A 23563-nucleotide genomic window follows, 5' to 3' on the forward strand; every position below is an offset into this window, starting at 1 on the left:
GCTCATGATGGCTCTTGTGAAGACTGCTCTAGATCTTTCTGCCCCAGGTATCTTGTTATGACATGTAATCCTCCCAGCAGCCTGTGCAGGCAGGTACTAAAGTGTCCATCTTACAGAGGAGGAAACTGGCCTAGGGACGTGAAACAGTTTGCTCAGCTTTACAAAGCTGGAATCAAATGGAGTCGATTCTCTTCACTTTGATTTGTTCTCTGATCCATGTGCCACTTTGGTTTGTTCACAGGGACTCATCACTCATCAAACTGTGGTGTGTGTGTTGGCCAGTTCTGAGATCTTGAAGCTCTGCCCAGAGGAAGAAGACAACAGCTGTCTTTGCCAATTAGAGAATGGACCGTTTGGGTTCCTTTAGCAGTAAGTACGGTGGGAACAGAATAATAATAATAGCAGACTCCAGTCAGAGTTGATCAAGAGGGAAAAATAAGCGTTTTGAGGTTGGACTAATCCTAAAGAAACTAGAACAGTATCAAGTAAAATCACTTGGTATTTATTGACTGCCGTTGAAGACATGATGTAGACATGCTTACTTGGATCTTGGAAGAAACCAAAGCTGAAATGGGTAGGACATAGTCTGATTATCCTGCAGTTAGACTTAACAGCAGTGGGATTTCACTTTTGAACCTGTAACATCCTGCAGACCCCTTGATGAGAAGTAATTCAGTGGAATTTGTGCTGTCATTGTAAATCACAGTGTAAAGTTAGTGCAAAGAATTGTGGCATGTATGTGAAATAAGTTTGGGTAGCCACTGTAATTGCTAATAAAACATAAATGCTTCTGTCTCTGATTCTGCAGATATGAAATTTGCCAGAAATAAAAATTCTGTTGTTAGGTGTTTAGTTGTATCCCAATGAGAAGGAATGGAAAGTACTTTTTGCTCTTCTTTCCACATCCTATCTGTATAAATTCAGGATAGAATAGAGTGGTCTCAAATGTATCTGGCTTTACTCTTCCATGGATGAAGAATCTAAATCCAGTGCAAGGGATATAAACTAAAACTACTCCTTTTATCTTTTTAAAAAGACAGTTGTTAAACTTATTTGGAGATAATTTCAAACTTACTGAAGTTATCAGAATACAGAGTGCTGGTATACTGTGAGCTTTTAGCTCACTCGCTCCCTGCATTATGAATAGTTGCTCTTGTGTTTTTCCAAGTCAGTTTAAGGTAGGTGACATATATAGTGATTCTTTACCATTAAGTACTTCAGTATTTATTTCCTGAGAATGGGGACTTTCTACCACCTTCGCAGAAAGGGTGGTTGGTGTTAGGGCTAGACAGGTGTTTTTAATGCTTCTGGATTTTGAATAATGGTGAGAAAAAGAAAAAAAAAAACCCCTTTCTGTCTTCCTAGGTTCTGCAAAAATTCTGGAGTAGCTCTCATTTTTAGTTAATTAATTTGAAAGGCAAAACTACAGAGAGGGAAGGAGAAAGAGAGATGTTTTATCTCCTGGTTTACTCACTAAATGTCCAGAGCATCTGAGGCTGGGCCAGGCTCAGTCAAGGAGGGAGAGACCCAGTCTGGTCTCGTATGGGTTGTTAGGACCCTAGCAGCTGGGTTGTTATCTGCTCCATTTGGTGTGGGTTACCCGCATCACAGGCGGCCCCTGAATAAACAATGTGGCTGTATATATCAAAAAAACCTCAATCCTGCAGCAGGGGCTCATGTTGTCAACCTTTGTTTGTAACATCAGTTTCCCATATGAGTTCTGGTTTGAGTAGTGGCTGTTCCATGCTCAATCCAGCTCCCTGCTAATGCATCTAGGAGAGCAACATAAAATGGCCCAAGTATTTGGGCACCTGTCACCACATGGGAGACTTGTTGGAGTTCCTTGCAAGCCTCGGCCTGGCCTAGCCCTAGCTGTTGGGCGTTTTTTGGGTGAGTGAACCAGGGGATGGAAGATGTCTGCCTGCCTGCCTCTCTCTCTCTCACTTTAGCCTTTCAAATAAGTAATCCTTTTTATTATTATTTATTTTTGCATTGGAAATTCAGATGTTACAGAGAGAAAGAGACAGAGAGAGAAAGATCTTCTATCTGCTGGTCCATCCTCCAAGCGGCCATAACGGCTGGAGCTGAGCCGATTCAAAGCCAGGAGCCGCTCCTGGATCTCCCATGAGGGTGTGGGTGCCATCCTCCACAGCCCTCCCAGACCACAAGCAGGGAGCTGGAAGGGAAGTGGAGCAGCCAGGATACAACTGCAACAACCTACTGCATACTCAGTAGTTCTAGAACAAGGAAAATATATTTCTGAGGAAGAAATTGAAATTTTGTACTTACAAAGTTGTTCATCTCAGCATTCTTTTTTTGTTTTAAGATTTATTTATTTTTTATTTGGAAAGTCAGGTATACAGAAAGGAGGAGAGACAGGAAGATCTTCCGTCCGATGGTTCACTCCCCAAGTGGCCGCAACAGCTGGAGCTGTGTACATCCGAAGCCAGGAGCCAGGAACCTCCTCTGGGTCTCCCACATTGGTGCAGGGTCCCAAAGCTTTGGGCTGTCTTCGACTGCTTTTCCAGGTCACAGACAGGGAGCTGGATGGGAAGTAGGTCGGCCGGGATTAGAACTGGCACCCATATGGGATCCCGGCGCGTTCAAGGCGAGGACCTTAACCACTACGCAATCGCGCTGGGACCTCAGCATTCTTTTTAAAAGTGAAAAATTGAAAACTGCATAAAGCTGACCAGCTGTCGTGGAACTGGTTGTTCCAGGCCTAATGAGGCACACTGGTCTTGTAGTATCCCCTTTTGCCATTGGAAGTGAAATACTTAGAAGTGAATCTACACCCAGAATTTCAAACATTTAAAGTAATAATGCTATTTACTTATATAAAATTACATAACATACAATTATGTAACACAAACACATATAAATGATATATAATACATTCTATTATGTAATATATAAATTATATCATATAATACATATTATATATACATCCTAAGTATAAGAAAGGAGATGAAAAGGTTTAAGAAGTTTGTGGAAACATGGAATTCAAAGGGAAGTCTCAGGTAGGGCCTTCAGCACAGCAGGTCAGACTGGGCTTGGGATCGCTGCATCCTGTGTTCAAGTCCTGGCTCGATAGCCTGAGTCAGCAGATGCTGGCTCAAGTACTTGTGTTCCTGCTGTCACTGTGGGAGGCCCACATGGAGGGGTGAGCTGCCCCTTTGCCTAGCCCGGCTCTGGCTACTCGTAGGCATTTAGGGAATGAAGCAGCAGATCGAAGATTGATCTCTCAGCTTCTTAAATTAAAAATAAATTAGTAAAAATATAACTCGATTTTGATGCAAAAAATTGAAGTCATTGCATAGTTCTTTCATAATTTGCATTTTGAAGACCCCGTGTATGCATGGTTGTAGGACTGTTTTTGCACCACAATAGGTTCATCTTCTGTTTCCATTTTCCACAAACTTTTTGAATTACCCTAGGAGAAGGTAAGTGATCTGTAATGAAATGAAGTATCTCAACATGTTTCGACATGATTGGAAGAGAACATGAGGTAGTCAGATGTTTCACAGAAGCAGAGTGATTCAGGTGTATTGCGGTGGTTGCTGAGAAGCACCACAGGAATGAGTAATGCTTGGTTAAGTTCTGAAGAAAACAACATACAGTGTACTCTCAAGTTACGTTTGGTTACCATCTGGGGTCACCTTGAAAGTGCGGTAGGACCTTTGAAAGGACCCAGATTATGCTTTGACGTGTAGTGGTTTCTTGAGTGCTTCAGGATGCCCAGAATCCTTGGCCCCTGCCCAAGTACTGGTAGTGCTCCCTAGTCACTGTTGTGTGAAGAAGCACCTCGGACTTCTGCAGTTTCTTTTTAGGGAGAAGTTGAGACTCATTCCTTTATATGATCGTCACTGTGGAATATTACCAAAAAAATGAGATTTATTTGTATTTGACATAGAAAAAATATTCACAACCTGTTTTTTGATTTTTGTTTTACTGAAGATTTACCCACTTATTTGAAAGGCACAGTGACAGAGAGAGAACACTGATTCACTCCCCAACATGACCACAATAGCCAGGACAGCCCAGGCAAAAGACAGGAGCTAGGATTCTCTGCATGTCTGTCACATGGGTAGCAGGAACCCCAGCACTTGGTCCATCTCCTGCTGCCCTACCTGTATTATGAAGCTGCATTGAAGTGGAGCAGCCAGGACTGGCATTCCTATTTGCCAGCTTCACAAGCAGTGCCTAACCCATTATGCCACAGTATTGACCCTCTACATTAATTTTTTTTAGAGATTTATTTATTTTACTTGAAAGAGAGAGGGAGAGACAGAAAGATCCTCCATCTGCCTGTTCATTCCTCCAGTGGCCACAACAGCCACAGTTGAGCCAGTGCAAAGCTGGGAGCCAGGATCTGCTTCTGTGCAAGGGCCCAAGGCCTTGAGCCATCCTCTGCTGTTTTACTCCCCAGAGAATAGCAACGGCCAGAGCTTCCTCCGGGTCGCCTCTATTACTCTCCCAGGCATCCTGACGAAACTCTGGATCAGAGTGGAGCAGCCAGGACTTAAACCAGTGCCCATAAAACAAACAAAAAAAAAGAGGGCCTAGCAGCTGAAGTCCTCGCCTTGAACGCACCGGGATCCCATGTGGGCGCCGGTTCTAATCCCGGCAGCTCCACTTCCCATCCAGCTCCCTGCTTGTGGCCTGGGAAAGCAGTCGAGGACAGCCCAAAGCTTTGGGACCCTGCACCCGTGTGGGAGACCTGAAAGAGGTTCCTGGTTCCCGGCTTTGGATCGGTGCAGCACTGGCCGTTGCGCTCACTTGGGGAGTGAATCATTGCACGGAAGATCTTCCTCTCTGTCTCTCCTCCTCTCTGTGTATCTGACTTTGTAATAGAAAAATAAATAAATCTTTAAAAAAAAAAAAAAAGAAAAAAAAACAGTGCCCATATGGATGCTGGCACCTCAGAAAGATTTAACCTACTACACCAATACTCTGGCTTCTACAGTAGGTATATTTTTTTCCTATAGTTTATTTTAAGTGTTTGAGGGGTGGTGGAAAGAACAACAGGTTGCAAGACATGTACAGTGTTGCTTCAGCTAGAGGGAGGAAAATGGCTGTTGCGGGGGGCTCGTACTGTGGTATAGTGGGTAAAACCATATCCTATGTGGACTTCATTTTGAATTCTGGCTGCCCCACTTCCCATCCAGCTGCCTACTAGTGTGCCTGGGAAAGAAATGGACATGACCCAGAAGAAACTGCTGGTTCCTGGCTTCTAAACAGACCAGCTCTGACTGTTGCTCCCCTTTGGGGAGCAAACCAACCAGTCGATCAAAGATCTGTCTTTAAATCTGTCTTTCAAATAAATAAATCTTTTTTTTTTTTTTTAAAGATTTTTGAAGATTCTAGTCCAGAGCCAGGAGTTTCCTGCAGGTCTCCCATGTGGGTGCAGGGTCCCAGGGACTAGGGCTATTTTCTGCTTTCCTAGACCATAAGCAAGCAGCTGGATGGGAAGTGGAGCAGCCAGGACACAAACTAGACCTTAAGTGGAATCCCGACTTTTGCAAGGCGAGGTTTTAGCCACTGAACTATCACACTGTGCCCCCAAATAAATAAATCTTCAGGGAAAAAACTATGTATGTATGTATATATATATATATACATACTAGAAATTCCACCCCAGGCTACCAAATTCTTATAAATCCCTTTGTTTACTTTTACAGCCTTTTTTCTCTTAGACTCCTACAGTTGGTCACAGAGGTTGATTTTGCTAGGTTGGTTTTGACAAGGCAGCCTGAGACATATTTGCACTGTTAACTAGTTCAGGGAATGTGAATGTACTGCTTGCCTTGGTATTTCAGAGACATAGCAATATGGTAAGGACTAGAAGAATGTTTGCTATGTTCTCTGCTTCCCTCAGGGAGCAGGAGGGAGTTTTCCTCGACTGAAATCCCAACCCACATGAAGATATGCATTTAGGGTTTCCTCTTTTCTTCTAATTTTGTATTATTAAAAATTTCCAGACTTACAGAAAAATTGGAAAGATGGTTCAGTGATACTTGCATGCTTGCTACTAAACTTCAGCACTTGTTAACCTTTTGTTGATTTACTTTATATGTGTGTTTTTGTGTAGGTATAATTGTTTTTGAAGTTTAAAAGTTAGAAATTTCTTTGCAGGGGCCTTATTTGTTTATATGATGTTCAGAATAACAAGTACAGTGTAGAAGGGAGCAACCTGCCCTGAAGTTTTTTGCTTTTTCTTATTTGGAATGAGCTGATTGTGTTTCTGTCAACTTTTTCTGTGTAGGCATTTGTGTTTTTTATCCTTCTGTAGTTGAGGTAAGCGTAGGTGTTTTGAAGCAGTGTGTTTGTTTTCTCTGTGTCCTAGATGATCCCTCTGATAAGCCACCTTGTCGGGGCTGCTCCTCCTATCTGATGGAACCTTACATCAAGTGTGCTGAATGTGGGCCACCTCCTTTTTTCCTCTGCTTGCAGGTAACTCAGTCAAGAGAGGTTGACCTCTCCTCTCCTAGTGTATGGGTAGAGTACAGCAGAGATTGCCATCGATAGCTCATACCTTGTTCAGTCTGTTCCACGCAATCTTGAATTACCCATTTTACCAGTAAAGACCTGGGGAACCCAGCAGATGGATGGGGCAGACTGTTCACTATTCTGCATGTCAGTTACCCTAATGCTTAGCATTGATATTACAGCATACTTTGCATGAATTACCACTTAAACAATTACTGCAGTCCTTTTTCTTTCTGCTTGAAAGAAAAAGAAACTCAAGCAGAGAGTTTGGTTGTTTGCACAAGGTCACATGATAATCATGTCTGATCAAATGCAAAGCACTACTGATTGTAAGAAGCATCTATATTGGGCTTGGCACAATAGTCTAGTGGCTGAAGTCCTCACCCCTCATGCTCCTGAATCCCATATGGGCACCAGTTCATTTCCCGGCTGCTCCACTTCTCTCATTGTGACCTGGCAGTAGAGGATGGCCCAATATTTGGGACTGTGAGCCTGTGTGGGAGACCCGGAAAAAGCTCCTGACTCCTGGCTTTGGATCAGCTCAGCTCCGGCCCTTGCAGGCCACTTGGAGAGTGAACCAGCAGTTCACTCTCTCTCCTTCTCTCTGTGAATTCAACTTTCCAATAAAAATAAATACATCTTTAAAAAATTAAAAGCAACCATATTTCAGAAATATTGAGATATAATGCAACTGGTCATCTGGAGAGTGAACAAGCTGATGGAAGATTCGCTTGTCTCTGTCTTGCCTTTACTCTGTCATTATTTCAGAGTAAATCTGTAAAAAAAAAATTTTTTTACGGATTTATTTATTTTTATTACAAAGTCAGATATACAGAGAGGAGAAACAGAGAGGAAGATCTTCCGTCCAATGATTCACTCCCCAAGTGACTACCATGGCCGGTGCTGTGCTGACCTGAAGCCAGGAACCAGGAACCTCTTCCAGGTCTCCCACCCACGTGGGTGCAGGGTCCCAAGGCTTTGGGCTGTTCTCAGCTGCTTTCCCAGGCCACAAGCAGGGAGCTGGATGGAAAGTGGAGCTGCCGGGATTAGAACCGGCGCCCATATGGGATCCTGGAGGTTCAAGGCGAGGACTTTAGCCGCTAAGCCATGCTGCCGGGCCGAAAAAAAAAATTTTTTTAATGTATAAGTGGTATTTGCCTTGGAATTTTTGGAATACAGTAAGTTCAATATTCGGCAGTCTGAGTCTAGGGCTCAGGCTCTTACTGAGGGATGAGTTGTCATATTTTTATTCAGACTGTTTTCTCTTAGCCACTGAAAAGCTGTAACCATAAAGTACCATTCTGTTATAACTTCAGACAAAATTAAATTAATTCTTTTTGGAATAAAAACTCAGCACAAATGTTTTAAGCATGAAAAAAATAAATGCCTGAGGTGGTAGATATGCCAGTTACCCTGATCTGGGCCTTACAAATTGTATACGTTTGCTGAAATTTCACACTGTACCCTGTAACATGTCTGATTACTGTGCCTCAGTCAAAATTTTATTTGTCTGTGTTAAGGATTTGTTTTATTTGAAAGGCAGAGTGGTAGAGATCTTCCAACTACTGGTTTATTCTCAAGGCTGGCCCAGGCTGCACCCCAGAGCCTGGAGTTCCATCTAGGTTTCCCACATGAGTAGCCAGGACGCAAGTATTTGGGTCATCTTCCATTGCTTTCTCAGGTGTATTAGTAGGGAGCTGAATCAATAATGGAGTTAGGTGGGACTTGAACCAGTGCTTTAATATGAGATGCTGGCGCCATAGGCAGTGGCTTAACTTGCTATGCCACAATGCTAGCTTCTATATACATATGTGTATAGACTATCGTAAGAGTAGAGTATGCAGGGCCCGGCACAGTGGCCTAGCAGCTGAAGTCCTCGCCTTGAACCCCCCGGGATCTTATATGGGCGCCGGTTCTAATCCCATCCAGCTCCACTTCCCATCCAGCTCCCTGCTTGTGGCCTGGGAAAGCAGTCGAGGGCGGCCCAGTGCTTTGGGTTCCTGCACCCGTGTGGGAGACCTGGAGGAAGTTCCTGGTTCCTGGCTTTGGATCGGCGCGCACTGGCCGTTGCGGCTCACTTGGGAGTGAATCATCAGACGGAAGTTCTTCCTCTCTGTCTCTCCTCTCTGTATATCTGACTTTGTATAAAAATAAATAAATCTTTAAAAAAAAAAAGAGTAGAGTATGCAAAACTTTTTTTTATCTTTTGTCTTTTATCCTTTAAAAGATTTTAACTTAATCTTGTTTTCTTTACAGTGTTTCACTCGAGGATTTGAATACAAGAAACACCAAAGTGATCATACTTATGAAATAATGGTAATGATGAAGTTGCTGGGAATTTTATTCGTTTTACAAATATTACACTGGGAATTGGTTTTCTTTGTGTCCAAATATTTTTCCCCTTTTTTCTTCCTCTTCTGAGCTTGATAATCATCCAGTAAGTCTTATCAGAGTCTTATGGAACTGCTAAGGTATTTGCGTACAAAAATAGATTTGTCTACTGATTTTTGCTTTCAGTATAGACGACAAGGAGGGAACATTTGTGAGGTTGTATAGTATGAGCATAACAGATGTGCTGCCGTTGGTGTTGACTATGGTCATGTCAGTGTGTGTGGCCAGTGTGCCTCACAATGCAGTGACGATGCTGGTGTTTGGCAACCCTCTGCCCTGGGGAAGTTAGTTACCCTCTTGAGAGTTAGAAAGTGAACAGAAAAGTAAATGACTTAATATAGTGTGCAAAATTGCTTTGAAGACTGACGGTGCAGGATAATTTCTGGCTATGATTGTGTTGCCACTTCAGGGGGCTGAGAGGGTGTTCAGGGTTCATTTTTTTGGTTTGGTTCCTTTATTTTTAATTCTTTTAAAATTTATTAATATAGAAAGAATATATTAATCTATATTAATATGTAGATTTCATGAATTTCATATATAGGATTCCAAAAATGAAATAATACTTGCCTTCCCTACTTCTTCCACTCTTCTTCCCCTCTTCCTCATTCCTTCTTTTTTCTTTTAATTTTTTTGTGATAACATACTTCTGATTTATTTTATAATCACAAGCTCAGTGTTCTTCTAAACAAATAACTCTCCAATAAAAGATAAATAGACATTGTCCCACAGGGGTATAGGCAAGAGTTGTAGACAACAATTAAATTGCAAGATGTCAGTTTACCTTAATATACATTGTTTATTTTTTGTACTTTGTATAGCTATAATCAGAAACATATTTGTCTTTTTGGGTGTGGCTTGTTTTTGTAAATATAATGGCCTTTAGTTGCATCCATTTTGTTACAGAAGACAGGATTTCATTCATGTTTATGCCTGAGCAATATTCCAGTCTTTATATGTACCACATTGTCTGGTCATCAGTTGATGGATCTCTAAGTTGCTTCTCGTGCTGCCACCTGTAAAGAGAGAGAGAGGACTGGGGTTCTTCTCAGTCCTGGCCAGGGAGGGGAGAGGTGGTTTAACCGCTGAAGTGGGCAGGCATCTATACTTTTGTCAACATAATTTTCTCAACTTTTGCAGCACAGAAAACAGGTATCCCCCTGGTTCACCAAGCAGTTTTCTGGTGTTGGGCCTCCCAAGTAGTATTTCTGACAGGAAAGAATGTTGGCTGGCTTAGCAGTAATAATTTTATCTTGTAGATGAATCATTTGGTGCTGTGTTAGTTTTCTGTGGCTGCTGTAACAAGTTACCAGGCATTAAGTGATTTAGCACAATTCAGATTTACTAGCTCATAGTTCTGTAGGTAATTTTTAATGTGTTTCATTGAAAGGCAGAGCAACAGACATGTGTGCTAGCTCATTCCCCAATGCCAACAACAGCTAGGCCAGATCAAAGCCAGGAGACAGAAATTCCATCCAGGTCTTACACATGGTTGGCATAGACCCAACAGTGTGCCATCATCTGCTTCCTGTCGCCATGCATGTTAGGAAACTGGATGCAAAACAGAGGTGAGTCTCAATCCCAGGGATGCCAGTATGTGGTTTGTCCGCTGTGCCCCAGTGTGCAGCCTCCAGATGACTATTAGGCTCAGCTGATTTGCCCCATTTCTCATAAATCTGAAATGAAGGTGTTGACTGCTCTGCGCTCTTAATCTGGAGGCCTGGGGGGAGGTTTATTCAGGTTGTTGGCAGAATTCACTGCTTTAAAGTTGTAGAAATGACACCTACTGTTTCCTTACTTACAATACTCCTTATTGTTCAGGGCTTGCTCTCTTGTCTGTAAACTATCTGTATTCCTTGGCTCTTGACTCCTTTTGTGTGTCTTCAGAACGAACAATGCAGAGTCCTTGAGGATTGTTTATGAAATGCTTGGAATCTGTAACTTCTGCCTCATCTCTCCTGTGCGGAATCTGATGGTTTTTTTCACCTTTTTCTTCTACTTTTAAGGGCTCTTGCATAATACATTGGGCCCATTTGGATAATACAGGGTCTTCTCTCCATTCTGTCAGCTGATGCGTAACCTTAGTTGCACTTTAAAATTCCTTCACAGCAGTACCTCATTAGTGTTTGAATAATCAGAGGACAGAAATCTTAGGAGGTGAGAAATGCCTTTGGAATTGTGCCTACATTAGCACTATTACTGTTCCTTTTCTTAAAAAATCTAGAGGGAGTGAATCAGCAACTTTTTGAATTAGCTTGATCATTTTTGGAATCCTACTAAAATGAGTTTCTGCACCTATAATCCTGCAAGATTCTAGACAATAATAAATTAATGGAAAATAGGTACTTAATTTATTGCAGCTGACTGGTTAACCTCTCAGCTTTCCTCTTATGCCTTTTAGGTCTGATTGTTTTTTTATGATTTATTTATTTTTATGGCAAAGTCAGATATGTATATATAGAGAGAAGGAGAAACAGAGAGGAAGATCTGTCCATGGATTCACTCCCTAAGCGGCTGCAACAAATAGAACTGAGCCAGTAGCCAGGAGCCTTTTCCAGGTCTCCCACAAGGGTGCAGGGTCCCAAGGCTTTGGGCCATCCTCAACTGCTTTCCCAGGCCACAAGCAGGGAGCTGGATGGGAAGCGGGGCTGCCAGGATTAGAACCAGAGCCTGTATGGGATCCCGGTACGTGCAAGGCAAGGACTTCAGCTGCTAGACTACTGCACCAGAACCTTGTTTTTGTGTTTTTTAGGTCTGCTTTAAAAATATATATAATTTGTTAGAGGCAGAGAGAGCGCAAGCTCCCCCATTCACTGTTTAACTCCTAAATGCCTGTGATGGCTGTGGGTGGGCCTGGCAGGGTCTCGCATGTGGGTGGCAGGAACCCAATTACTTGAGCTATTCCTGATATCTCGCAGCGTCTGCATTAGCAGAATTCCAGTCAGGAGCCAGAGCGGAGAATCAAACCCAGGCATTCTGATGTGGGACATAGTTTTGTCACACTACATAAACACCTGCTTCCTTTTGTTCTTTTGATAGTGTTTTACTAATTATGTAAAACTGGGAATATTTTTTCCCCTTTTCTGAAATGCAGGATGAGTGCACTGTCGGAAGGTTGTGTTCAGAGTAGTTGTGGCTGAGTTTATTTCACCAAAGTTACCAGATCTTCAGAAAGTTATTGTTCCCAATCTCACTCGAGAAGACTTAGAGCCAACATATAAATTTACTTATTTAAATGTTGAAAGAATTTCTTAAAGGAATAACTCAGCGTTGCTTGGGTAGGTTGCTAGACATTCTTATTGACTGTGGGGAAGCTGACCAGGAGCTTATTGAGCTGTTCTGGGCACCATGTCCTCTGCATAAGCGTGAAGTTCATGGGAAGTCTGCTTAACTTCTGGTTTTATCATTTTCTCTCAGCACCGATACAAACACATTTCAGAGTTCTCTTTTGCTTTGGGGTGCTTTGGAGGGTGTTAAAACCCTTTTCCTTCTTGTGACCACTCTTACCTATCCCCAGACAGTCTTTCCTTATGTAGGAGTGGTAGCTGCATTTTGGCTTTCCATACGTGAAGCCACTAAAAATTTGATTTTTTGCATATGAAGTGTCATAACTTTAAATGGTTTTCAGTACTTTTGTCATCTCCCAGTGCTGTATTTTTGGGAGTTACTCATGCAGTGGTGGGTGGTACATTAATCAAGATTTCTGAGTTCTGTGCCTATTTTTGTGTGGTAATTCTTAGAACCTTGAATAATTGAAGGCAGCTCTTTCTGCCACACCCTTTCTATCAGTGATTCTTAAATTGAATTGAATTGAATAAGAATTGCATAAGAATTGATGGAGAGCCTTTTTAGAAGTGTAAGTGTGTAGACCCTGCTGTTAGAGATTCTGGTTCAGCTGGGCTGATGTTGGACCTGGAGCTGAATAACATTAATTCAGCTTCAAGAACTGCCTCATGCCTTTGAGTGTGTGTATGGCACAGAAAGTTTTTATTGTTTATCTAAAGTTGGTGAAGGTAATTAATATTCTAACATACAATCTTGGGAGTAACATAAACTCCTCAGCAAATGTGTGAGTTGGCATGTTTATGTACTTTTATGATGCTTGCCAGATCGGGAGTGATTATTATGCATTGAATACAAATATAGACTCTGAAATTGTTCTCTTAGGTATTATACTACCTTATGTGCTAGGAATATTCATAGCACATGCTTAGATAAAAATATAATGCTCATCGGTAGTGTAATTTCACAAATTGTGACAGCTGTGTTAAAGATTTATTTATTTTATTTAAAAGAAAAAGTGACAGAGACAAGGGAGAGAGAGGTTTTTTATTTGATTGCTCACCCCCCAGATGGGCTAGAGGGGCTGGGATATTCTGCTGCCTCCCCAGGCACATTAGCAGGGAGCTAAAACGGAGGAAAAGCCACTGGGGCTGGAATTGCCAAATGTCCAAATGTGGGACGTCAGTATCTCAGGTGGCAGCATTAATTTGGTGTATAACAGCACCAGCTCCATGGTTGTTGTTATTACTAATTTACTGACAAATGATGTAACCATTTCTCCTCTCTGTGTGTTCTGAAGACCTCTGTGTCACCCCTCACCCCCTTTTTTCAGAGAGACAGATGTTCTTCAATATTGTAAAACAGCTATGCTAAAATCACTTGAATTAAAAGAATCATTTTCTTATCTTACAGTTTCCTGGGTGGGGCATTCAGATGAAGCACAGTTAAGGAGACTGTCAGTTCCACGTGGTGTGGTGGGGCTGACAGTCGTAACAGGCTTTTTTCCTGTACCACCAACTCTTCATTAGGATGGTTCAGCGTGATTGGGGGTCCACAGAAAAAAATCCCTTGGTTCTTCTGCAGCTTGTCTTAGGGTGGTTCCCTCCCTGGGCTGCTTGATTTCCTGTGGCACTTCTCCACAGGGTCTGTCCAGCAAAGAGGTTTGCTTTTTCGTGTAGTGGCTTTGCAAGCATGACGGTGGAAACTGCCTATGAGCAAAGCACAGGCCAAACTCATTGCAAGGGGGAAAGTGTGAATTCTAGAATTTCATCTGGGGCTAATCGCTGTAACCACCTTCGTACATGGTACCACTCAGTGCTTCTTAAAATGACCAACTCAGGCCTACTCTGTTTCATCCCAGCCAATTCAGATTATTTTTTTGTGAGTCTCTCATTTCATCTTTTACTATTTCATTGCGTCTCTAGGGTAACTCTAATCACTTTTAATATTTTTTCTCAATCATCTTATACAGTGGTTATTATTATTTTGTAAAAAACATATTTATTTTTATTTGAAAGACAGATTGGATGGGGGAGAGAGATTCATCTGCTGATTCACTCCCCAAGTGGCCAAAACAGCCAGAGCTGGGCTGATCCGGAGCCAGAAGCCAGGAGCTTCTTCTAGATCTCCCAAGAGGATGCAGGGACTCGAGCACTTTGACCATCCTCTGCTGCCTTCCCAGGCTCAATTGCAGGGAGCTGGATCAGAAGTGGAGCAGCCAGGACTCAAGTGGCCAGAGCTGAGCCAACCTGAAGCCAGGAGCTTCTTCTGGGTCTCCCATGCAGGTGCAAGATCCTAAGGCTTTGGGCTGTCTTTTCTGCTTTCCCAGGCCACAAGCAGGGAGCTGGATGGGAAACACAGCAGCTAATACACAGACCAGTGCCCTTGGAGATGGAAGATTAACCATTTGAGCCATTGTACTGGTCTCTAGAATAATTTCATGAAAAAAGATGTCTCGGGCCTGGTTCAGTAGCCTAGTGGCTAAAGTGTTCGCCTTGCATGCACTAAGATACCATATGGTTGCCAGTTCGTGTCCCAGCTGCCCTGCTTTCTGTCCAGCTCCCTGCTTGTGGCCTGGGAAAGCAGTCGAGGATGGCCCAAAACCTTAGAACCCTGCATCCCTGTGGGAGACCCAGAAGAGGCTCCTGGCTCCTGGCTCTTGGCTTCAGATCAGCGCAGCACCAGCCATTGTGGTCACTTCGGGAGTGATTCATCAGACAAAAGATCTTTCTGTCTCTCCTCCTCTCTCTATATATATCTGACTTTGCAATAAAAAAAATCTTAAAAAAAAAAAAAGAAGGCTTTTTAGCTTAGCACTGTGTTTTTGCAGCATCTGGCTTATTATTAAAGCTGTTATATATTATTATATTAATAGTATAATTAATATTAGTTAATATAATTAATATATTATTGTTATTATGTTCCATACTAAAGTATTCCTGTGGTAGTGGATGCTTCTGTTCAGTGTTTTACAATAAAAGTAAAGATCCTATGTGTATTAAAAAAAAAAAAGATGTCTGCTTTTCTATGTTGTCCATGTAAGTAAATTTGTATCAGAAGGACAGGATAAATGCTGATTATTTCCATTTATTGCTAGATTTGATAATATTTCGTTCTCTCATGTCTTGTATATATTTAAAACTATTTTTTGTTTTTCAGTCCTTTTTAGTTATTATCCTTTTGATGGCCAGAATATTCCATTTTTGGTTTGCAGGCAGTGCTACAAGTTTTTCTGAATCCTTTAGACCTGACCTTACCGTTGAGAGCATTTTTGATTTCCAGTATGACAGAATGTTCCAGTCTGGCCTTGTGCATGTCCTGAAGCCGACTCCAAGTCGGCTCCTTTAAGGAGCCCTGTTCATTTCAGTGGGAAGTTAAGACTGCAGGCTGGGCACCCTCTGAGGAACTCATTGCTACTAAGTTGATCACAATTTTGTTAGATCTTTTCAATGAACATTGTTAGGAAATTATTTTTTTAAGATAAAATATATGGAAAGTTTATTAAAATTTTAATTCAAATGTAATGCTAGCTGAAATGTTCATGTAACCTCGTTGATCTTACATCTGTGTCTTGTCTTCTTCCTAAGCCCCAATCTGCTTTCCAGTGATGTCAGTGTAATGACCTCTTCATTTACCTCATAACATACATGTAGTCATCTCAGAGTAATAATCTAAGGCTATTTTTGGCACTTTTGCTTTTGATTATTTTTCAAGCTTTCTTTATTTGAAAAGCAGAGAGACAGAGATAGGGACAGGAATCAACTCTGTTGGTCCACTTTCCAGAGGGACACAGTGGCCTGGGCTGCACTGTGACCTATGCTAAAGCCAGGAGCTTCCTCCAGGTCTCCCATGTAGGTGTCAGGGGCTCCGTCGTTTGGGCTGTCTTTTACTTTTCCGAGGCTGTTAACAGAGAGCTTGATGGAAAGCGAAGCAGTTAGGACACAGACCAGTGCTATATGGAATGTCGGCATCTTTACCTGTTAGGCCACAACGCTGGGCCCTGTAGTGGTTTAGCTCTTATCCCTGTGTACTCTGCCTTGTCTTGTCCCTCCTTCCCCATAGGTAACCTGTTTCTTTAATGGGTAGTTTTATTGTTCTGTTTAAAAATATATAAACAGGGCCCAGCATGATAGCGCAGTGGTTAAAGTCCTCGCCTTGCACGCGCCGGGATCCCATATGGTCACTGGTTCTGGTCCCGGCGGCCCTGCTTCCCATCCGGCTTCCTGCTTGTGGCCTGGGAAAGCAGTCAAGGGACCCTTGGGACCCTGCACCAGCATGGGAGACCTGGAGGAGCTCCTGGCTTTGGATTGGCTCAGCTCCAGCTGTTGCACTCACTTGGGGAGTGAGCCATCAGACAGAGGATCTTCCTCTCTGTTTCTCCTCCTCTCTGTATATCTGCCTTTCCAATAAAAACAAATAAATATTAAAAAATGTATATAAACATACTCATATTTACTTTTCTAGATAAATGGGAGCATATCAAAAGTATATGTTTATGAAACTTTAAAAATAGTACATATTTCTGCATGAGGTGATGATATTTATTAGAGATCCTTGTAGTTAATAGCGGAAATAGAAGTAGGAGAAGTGGACAACTGATGTAGTATACCTTGGGTGCCTCTCCATGCCGTAGGAATGGCAATTATTACCTAGTACTAGTATTATTACCTAGTTAACTAGTACTATGGTGGGATTCCTGGATTCTATTCTCTGTTCTCAGGCAACATTTTCTTCTCCTTAGACTTCAGACTTTCCTGTTCTTGATCCCAGCTGGACTGCTCAAGAAGAAATGGCCCTTTTAGAAGCTGTGATGGACTGTGGCTTTGGAAATTGGTAAGGCTTGGTGCCCTGAGAAGTGGCTACTGTTGAAGGGTAAAGGAGAAACTTCAAAAGGAGGGTAGTGTTTGCTGCTTTCACGTTGGCCCGAGGGTTGGAGCCTAGTTCTCTGCCCCACCGTCCAGTGTTGCGCAGGGCTGCAATGCTTAACCAGGATGTGGGACGGGGAATAGCCCCTGGGCGAGCAGCTCTAAAAGGCCACATAGGCTGTACAGTGACCATAGTGGTTGTTTTTTTCCTGAAGTGTGACAAGGTTTAGCTTTATTAGTTGTTTTTCCCATGTGATTTTAGGATTTTTTTTTCTTGGCTGTAAATGTCCTAGTCATCTGTGTGAATTAGGCGTGTGGTACATAGTCATAGTTTCCTGAGATGGGGATTCCAGAGACTGTGTAATAATAGCATTTTCTGTTTGAAGCACCTGTATTGGTCTAAGTTTGACAAAATTGACCAGTGCTCATTTCTGTTCCCCTGGAGGCCATCACAGTTTATAATGCTACTATTTTACTTCTTATATTTTGGGAGAACTTCACAATGATACTTCTATTTTGTGAACTAGATAACAGAGGCATTATCAAATATATTTTGTTCATGAGGAATTTTGAGTTAAAATGGTTTCTCATAGCCACAGAGCTGTTAAGATTTTTTTTTTTTTCACTTAGAAGTCGGAGTTGGGCTGGCATGATGACTCAGTAGCTAAATCCTTGCTTTGCATTTGCCAGGGTACCATATGGGAGTTGGTTCATGTCTTGGCTGCTCCACATCCCATCCAGCTCCTTGCTTGTGGCCTGGGAAAGCAGTGGAGGACGGCCCAAGGCCTTGGGACCCTGCACCCTTGTGGGAGACCTGGAGCAGGCTCCTGGCTCCTGGCTTCGGTTCAGCTCAGCACCGGCTGTTGGGGCTACTTGGGGAGTGAGCTAGTGGATGCAAGATCTTTCTCTCCCTTCTCTCTGTAAATCTGACTTTCTAATAAAATAAAAAGGCAATCCTAGGATTAATCTTACAATGTGGATGCTATTACTATCAATTCCACAGGAGACAAAAATTGAGTTGTTGGGAAATGCAGCAGCTGGGACTTGAGCCAGCACCGTTATGGGATCCCAGTGCATGTAAGGCGAGGCTTAAGCCACTAGGGTATCATGCTGGGCCCACATGTAAAATGATTTATAAGCTATAAACATTACACAGCAATAAAACTAGTGTTGAATGTTATGAAGTGGTTTCTTATCATTTATAAGAATTCTTTCCCTTTGATGAGAGTCAGAGAAGTCTACAGATTTTTCAGTCATCTTCCTTGTGTGTTTGTGTGAGAGAAAGAAAAGGAATTTTATTATTACTGTATCTCAGAATACAGAATTTGCAACATCAGATTATGCCAAGAAGAGGCTTACATTTGGCTCATTCTGCAGCTGTGTCCATTGCCTCTGTTTAGAGGTATCAAATTACAGCTGTCATGTGCCTGCAGGTTAAAATAAGAAGAAGCCATGCTTGACCACTGCAGATAAATGAAAGTATCACTTCCTTCTGTCTTTTTCTGCCTCCTCTAGGCAGGATGTTGCCAATCAGATGTGCACCAAGACCAAGGAAGAGTGTGAGAAGCACTATATGAAGCATTTCATCAATAACCCTCTGTTTGCATCTACCCTGCTAAACTTGAAACAGGCAGAAGAGGCAAAAACTGCAGACACAGCCATTCCATTTCATTGTAAGTACCTCCCTAGTTTGGTAAGAGAGACTTACCACATCCTTGGGCCCTATTTCAGTAGATGTATGTGCTGATTGGATAACTTGGAGAGCTGAAAGCATGTGGAAAACAAGGGCAGTTGGTGTGGTAACTTTTGAGTAAGGACTGTGGTGTGGCAAAGAGGGAGTATTTCGCCAGAGCCTGGACATCAGGTACCTGAAACCAGGGGATAATTGGGCTCACTCCTAGTCTCTTGAACATAGCAGTAAATGAGTTGTAAATGAGTTGCTTTCGAGAGTCCACTGCTTGACTCATTGTTAATTGCCCTAGTGTCAAATCCAAGGAGCAATTCGTCATTTTTGTTCACCTGTTGGCAGCAGTGATGGCAGACTTTTATCTCACGAGCATGTGGGGCTGGTGGGTCTTTTTATGAAGTGTAACCAAAGCATGGTGAATTATAAATGCATGTCTTTCCTGATGGACTGCTGGAGTTAGGGTCCAGGATGGCGGCTCAGAGGCAAGGGGTGTTGCCTGCTTGGTTAGCACTTTGTTCTGAAGCCCATTGAGATAGCCAGAGCAAGCACTGTGGCTTTACACAGGAGAAACGGAGGTTCCCAAGGCTTAGATAACTAACTGTATGTTAGAGCTGGACTCACTTCCAGCCCACCTCGAAATCAAGGGGATTTTTTTGGCTTCTCAGTTGATGAGCCATGTCATCAACTAAGGGATAGGGAGCTGAAGCTGACAGGATAAATATTTAAAGATCTTGATGTCCTTTGTAGGGAAGCAGAATTGGGCAAATTTCCCCATATTTACTTGGATTCGATTTACTTTTCTTTCCTGAGGCATCAGTTTGTTTCCATAGTATTTTATTTTCTTCTTTTTCTTTTTCATTTATTCTCTTAGAGACTGTTTTGCACTAACAGTAAGATTTCGGAGTGTAGTTAAAGACAATTTGTCACATTTTTCTGTCAGTATTCTAGTAGTTATTGTCTATTGGTTTATTATATATTATTTAAGACAAACTAAATCCTTCCAGCTGCAGACGACCCTCCTCGGCCCACCTTTGACTCCTTGCTTTCTCGGGACATGGCAGGATACATGCCAGCGCGAGCAGATTTCATTGAGGTAGGAGAAACCTGCTGTTGTTCTGATGTACCCTGTCTTGCCTGTAGAATCCACACCATCCAAAACACGTTTGCAAAGCAGTGTAAACTTGTCGAGCCTTTAGGAAGATGGATTGACTTCCATTTGAACTCCTTTTCTCATTTGTGCTCATTTGCTATTACGGAACAATAAAAGTTCTTCAGATCAGGGGTTATTTCCTCAGTTGCATACAGACACTGGCTCATACTTTCTTTTCATGGATGGAATTTTTGCAGTCTGGCTTTATTGTCATACTTAGTAGGTTTCAAGGTTGACACTGTATGAAGAGCTGGTGAGGTTTTTCTGTTATGGGCCAAATAGTAAATATTTTAGTTTTTTCAGGTCTTGGTATCTGTTGCAACTCTGCTGTCTCTGTGCAATAACAGTGTAGATAATACGTAAACACATGAATATACCTGTGTTCCAGTAAAACTATAAAAACATTTGGTGAGCTCCACAGTAGTTTGCCAGATCCTACCCTGCATACACAGTAATGAATGTGTGTAAAATGATATATTCCTCATTCAGCCATGCAATTAAAACTCACATGAATATGGGCCCTGCGGCGTGGCCTAGTGGCTAAAGTCCTCACCTTGAAAGCCCTGGGGTCCCATATGGGCGCTGGTTCTAATCCCGGAAGCTCCACTTCCCATCCAGCTCCCTGCTTGTAGCCTGGGAAAGCAGTTGAGGACGGCCCAATGCATTGGGACCCTGCACCCGCATGGGAGACCTGGAGGAGGTTCCTGGTTTCTGGCTTCGGATCGGCGCACCGGCCCGTTGTGGCTCACTTGGGGAGTGAATCATTGGACGGAAGATCTTCCTCTCTGTCTCTCCTCCTCTCTGTATATCTGACTTTGTAATAAACATAAATAAATCTTTTAAAAAAAAAATCACATGAATATAGTCACAAGTCTCCTGACTTTTCATCTAATCTACAACTGCTGTGCTCCTAAGGATAATGTGAAAGCTTAACAGTTTTGCTAGCCACATAATAAAGTCAGCAGTTTATTCATGGAAAATGATACTATGGTGATCGTACCATAGACTTGTACCTCATGAATTGTACTATTAAGAGACCATGAACAGACATACCCATTGAGTTATGTAACATTGTTATTTAATATAGCTGTCAAAAGTAATCCAAGATAAATGAATTAGTGCAGATAGAGTTCTTACCTAAGTAATTGAAAACCTCCCCCAACCCAGGTTAGATCATTTTAAGAAGGAATGAACAGACTATCCTTAGTTTTTAAAATAGTAGATTTTGTTTCATTGGTGAACTCATAACTATTCTCATTTTTCCTGGCTTCAAAGTTTCTCAAATTTTCCCTACTTTCTCATACTTGTGGCAGTATCCTGGCCTTTTATCCCATTTAGGTTTTTTTTTTGTTTTTTTTTTTTTTTTCAGAGATTTACATGTTTTATTTGAAAGGCAGATTACGGAGAGAGGTAGGGACAGATTTTTCTATTCACTGTTTCTCTCTGCAAATGGCCATGCTAGACCAAAGCCAGAAGCCTCATCTGGGTTTCCCACAGGGGTGCAGGGACCATCTTCTGCTTCCCCAGGTGCACTAGTAGGGATCTGTGTCAGAAGTGAAGCAGCTTGGACTCAAGCAGGCACCCACATGAAATCCCTGGGTTAACCTACATCATAGCGACAGCCCTCTGTTTAGTATTTGTTAATGTCTTTGCTTGTGTATTTTCTGCTTGCTTTTAAAGCATGGCTATTATAAGTCACTAATCATAGCTGATGAATTTTAAATGCAGATTTTATTTTTCCTCTTAACAGGAATTTGACAATTATGCAGAATGGGACTTGAGAGACATTGATTTTGTTGAAGATGACTCGGACATTTTACATGGTAAATTCTTTTATAGAATGTTTATTGAATTTAGACTATGTGACAACACTGAGTTGGATGCTAGGAATGTTGAGAGTGAATAAAATGTGGATACTGCCTTCAGGGGGTTTAAGGTGCTGAACGTACCCTGATCATTGGGTCTTGGCCACATTGAGTAAGAGTTGTGATAATGGCGAGAATGTTGGTTAAGTAATAGTAGTTGGTTCAAACTAATCCCGTGCTTTGGAGTGTATGGTCTTTTTGTTTGAGATAAGCCTACACAAAGGTCATTGGGTAAATGGCCCTCACTTGCCTCCTTAGAAGGAGGGGAGTTTGTGTGAAGACCTTGAGACTTCCAGAACAACTGCTGATAACTAAATACAGAATACTTACTGTTACGAGTCAAGTTTTTGTATTGTGTTAACTGGTACTTTGTTGTTCCAAGGGGAACTTGATTCTTTGTTCATAAAGGAGCTGCCTGGGTATTTGTTACCCAATTTCTGTAACCAAGAAAATCTTTGGAAAAATTTCACCCTGATAATGTTTTTTTCTCTGTTACTTCTTGAGCAGTTTTCTTTGCAAAATTTTTATTCCTCCCCTTGCTTCCCACACAAATTTAAGCAAAGTCAAAGTGACGCAGATTGAACTAAAAGAGGAAAGCTTGAATGCAAAGTACTTCAGCACTCACTAGATCCATTGTATTTATTCAGTCTTCCATGTCAATCTCCTTTCATCCCCAGTGACTCATGTTATGTTTTCACCTCTTATGTTATTCCCTTCAAGGTGGTGTGCAGATTGCACTCAATATTTCTCTTCATATACACCAGCCTTCATTAAAATGTTACTGTTTCCTGACTTGTATCTTTCGTACCAGACTACTACATGCAAAAAAGAGTGTCTTTATAAGTGTCATTCTTTTAGCACTTTTTAGAAATACCAAACTTTTGAAAGTTAACATCTTTAATGTCAATAATGACTCACCCATGTATGTGACTTGCTGAATCATTTCTGTAGGCCCTAATCCAGGGTCTTCATTCTTATGATTCAGCATGAAGAAAACTGTAGTAATGATTGGCATTTAATTTTGTTCCTCATTGTAGAAGCAGAATTTGTAACTTCTTCTGTTATATTCTTGTATTATATTTATGTTCCTTTCTGTGAAGACAAAAGGGACAATCAAAAATAAGTAGTTAACTGATCAGTAATTTTATTTTTCAAACCTGTGACATGCTTTAGTTGTTCTCTTTCTGCAGTTTCTTTTTTTTTTTTTAAAGATTTATTTTTATTACAAAGTCAGATATACAGAGAGGAGAGACAGAGACAGGAAGATCTTCCGTCCAATGATTCACTCCCCCAAGTGAGCCGCAACGGGCTGATGCGCGCCGATCCGAAGCCGGGAACCAGGAACCTCTTCCAGGTCTCCCACGCAGGTGCAGGGTCCCAAAGCTTTGGGCCGTCCTCGACTGCTTTCCCAGGCCACAAGCAGGGAGCTGGATGGGAAGTGGAGCTGCCGGGATTAGAACCGGCGCCCATATGGGATCCCGGTGCGTTCAAGGCGAGGACTTTAGCCACTAGGCCATGCCACCGGGCCCATCTCTTTCTGCAGTTTCTACAACTTCATAAAGCCTTTGCACTAAAACTGAAATATCCATGTTAATCCTAAAATATAGGTAGCTTGGACACTATGTATGTAGGAGCCCTTTCCCGGTAGTGAAGTATATATATATGATGTGTAGATGGGTGCTTTTAACAAGATGGTGATATTTTAAAGTGTTCTGGCAGCACTGGAGATCACAGGGATAACTTGGTACCATGAGAGATCCCTTGTTGATGGCTCTGTGATCTTGTGGCTCTTCTGGCAGCCCAGCCGTGTGCAGCGGGGAGTTCCTCTGAGCAGTCA

The 23563-nt window shown here is 42.0% G+C and overlaps 1 protein-coding gene across 2 annotated transcripts in view; it reads left to right on the plus strand.

Annotated features, from left to right (window-relative positions):
- Positions 1-241: 241 nt before the first annotated feature.
- TADA2A (transcriptional adaptor 2A) overlaps positions 242-23563 on the plus strand; it is a 51365-nt gene continuing 28043 nt past the window's right edge. Inside the window, exons 1-7 of one of the 2 annotated variants that reach the window (XM_058675530.1) lie at positions 242-369; positions 6347-6453; positions 8746-8805; positions 16901-16992; positions 18540-18697; positions 19716-19804; positions 21612-21684. In XM_058675530.1, the coding sequence (XP_058531513.1) occupies positions 345-369; positions 6347-6453; positions 8746-8805; positions 16901-16992; positions 18540-18697; positions 19716-19804; positions 21612-21684 (604 nt within the window). In that variant the 5' untranslated portion in view covers positions 242-344. Of the gene's footprint in view, positions 370-6346; positions 6454-8745; positions 8806-10292; positions 10446-16900; positions 16993-18539; positions 18698-19715; positions 19805-21611; positions 21685-23563 lie in introns of those variants that run through there. The other variant, XM_058675531.1, reaches the window with a different exon arrangement.

This window comes from Ochotona princeps, chromosome 17, assembly GCF_030435755.1.
Source record: "Ochotona princeps isolate mOchPri1 chromosome 17, mOchPri1.hap1, whole genome shotgun sequence".
NCBI classification, from domain to species: Eukaryota; Metazoa; Chordata; class Mammalia; order Lagomorpha; family Ochotonidae; genus Ochotona; species Ochotona princeps.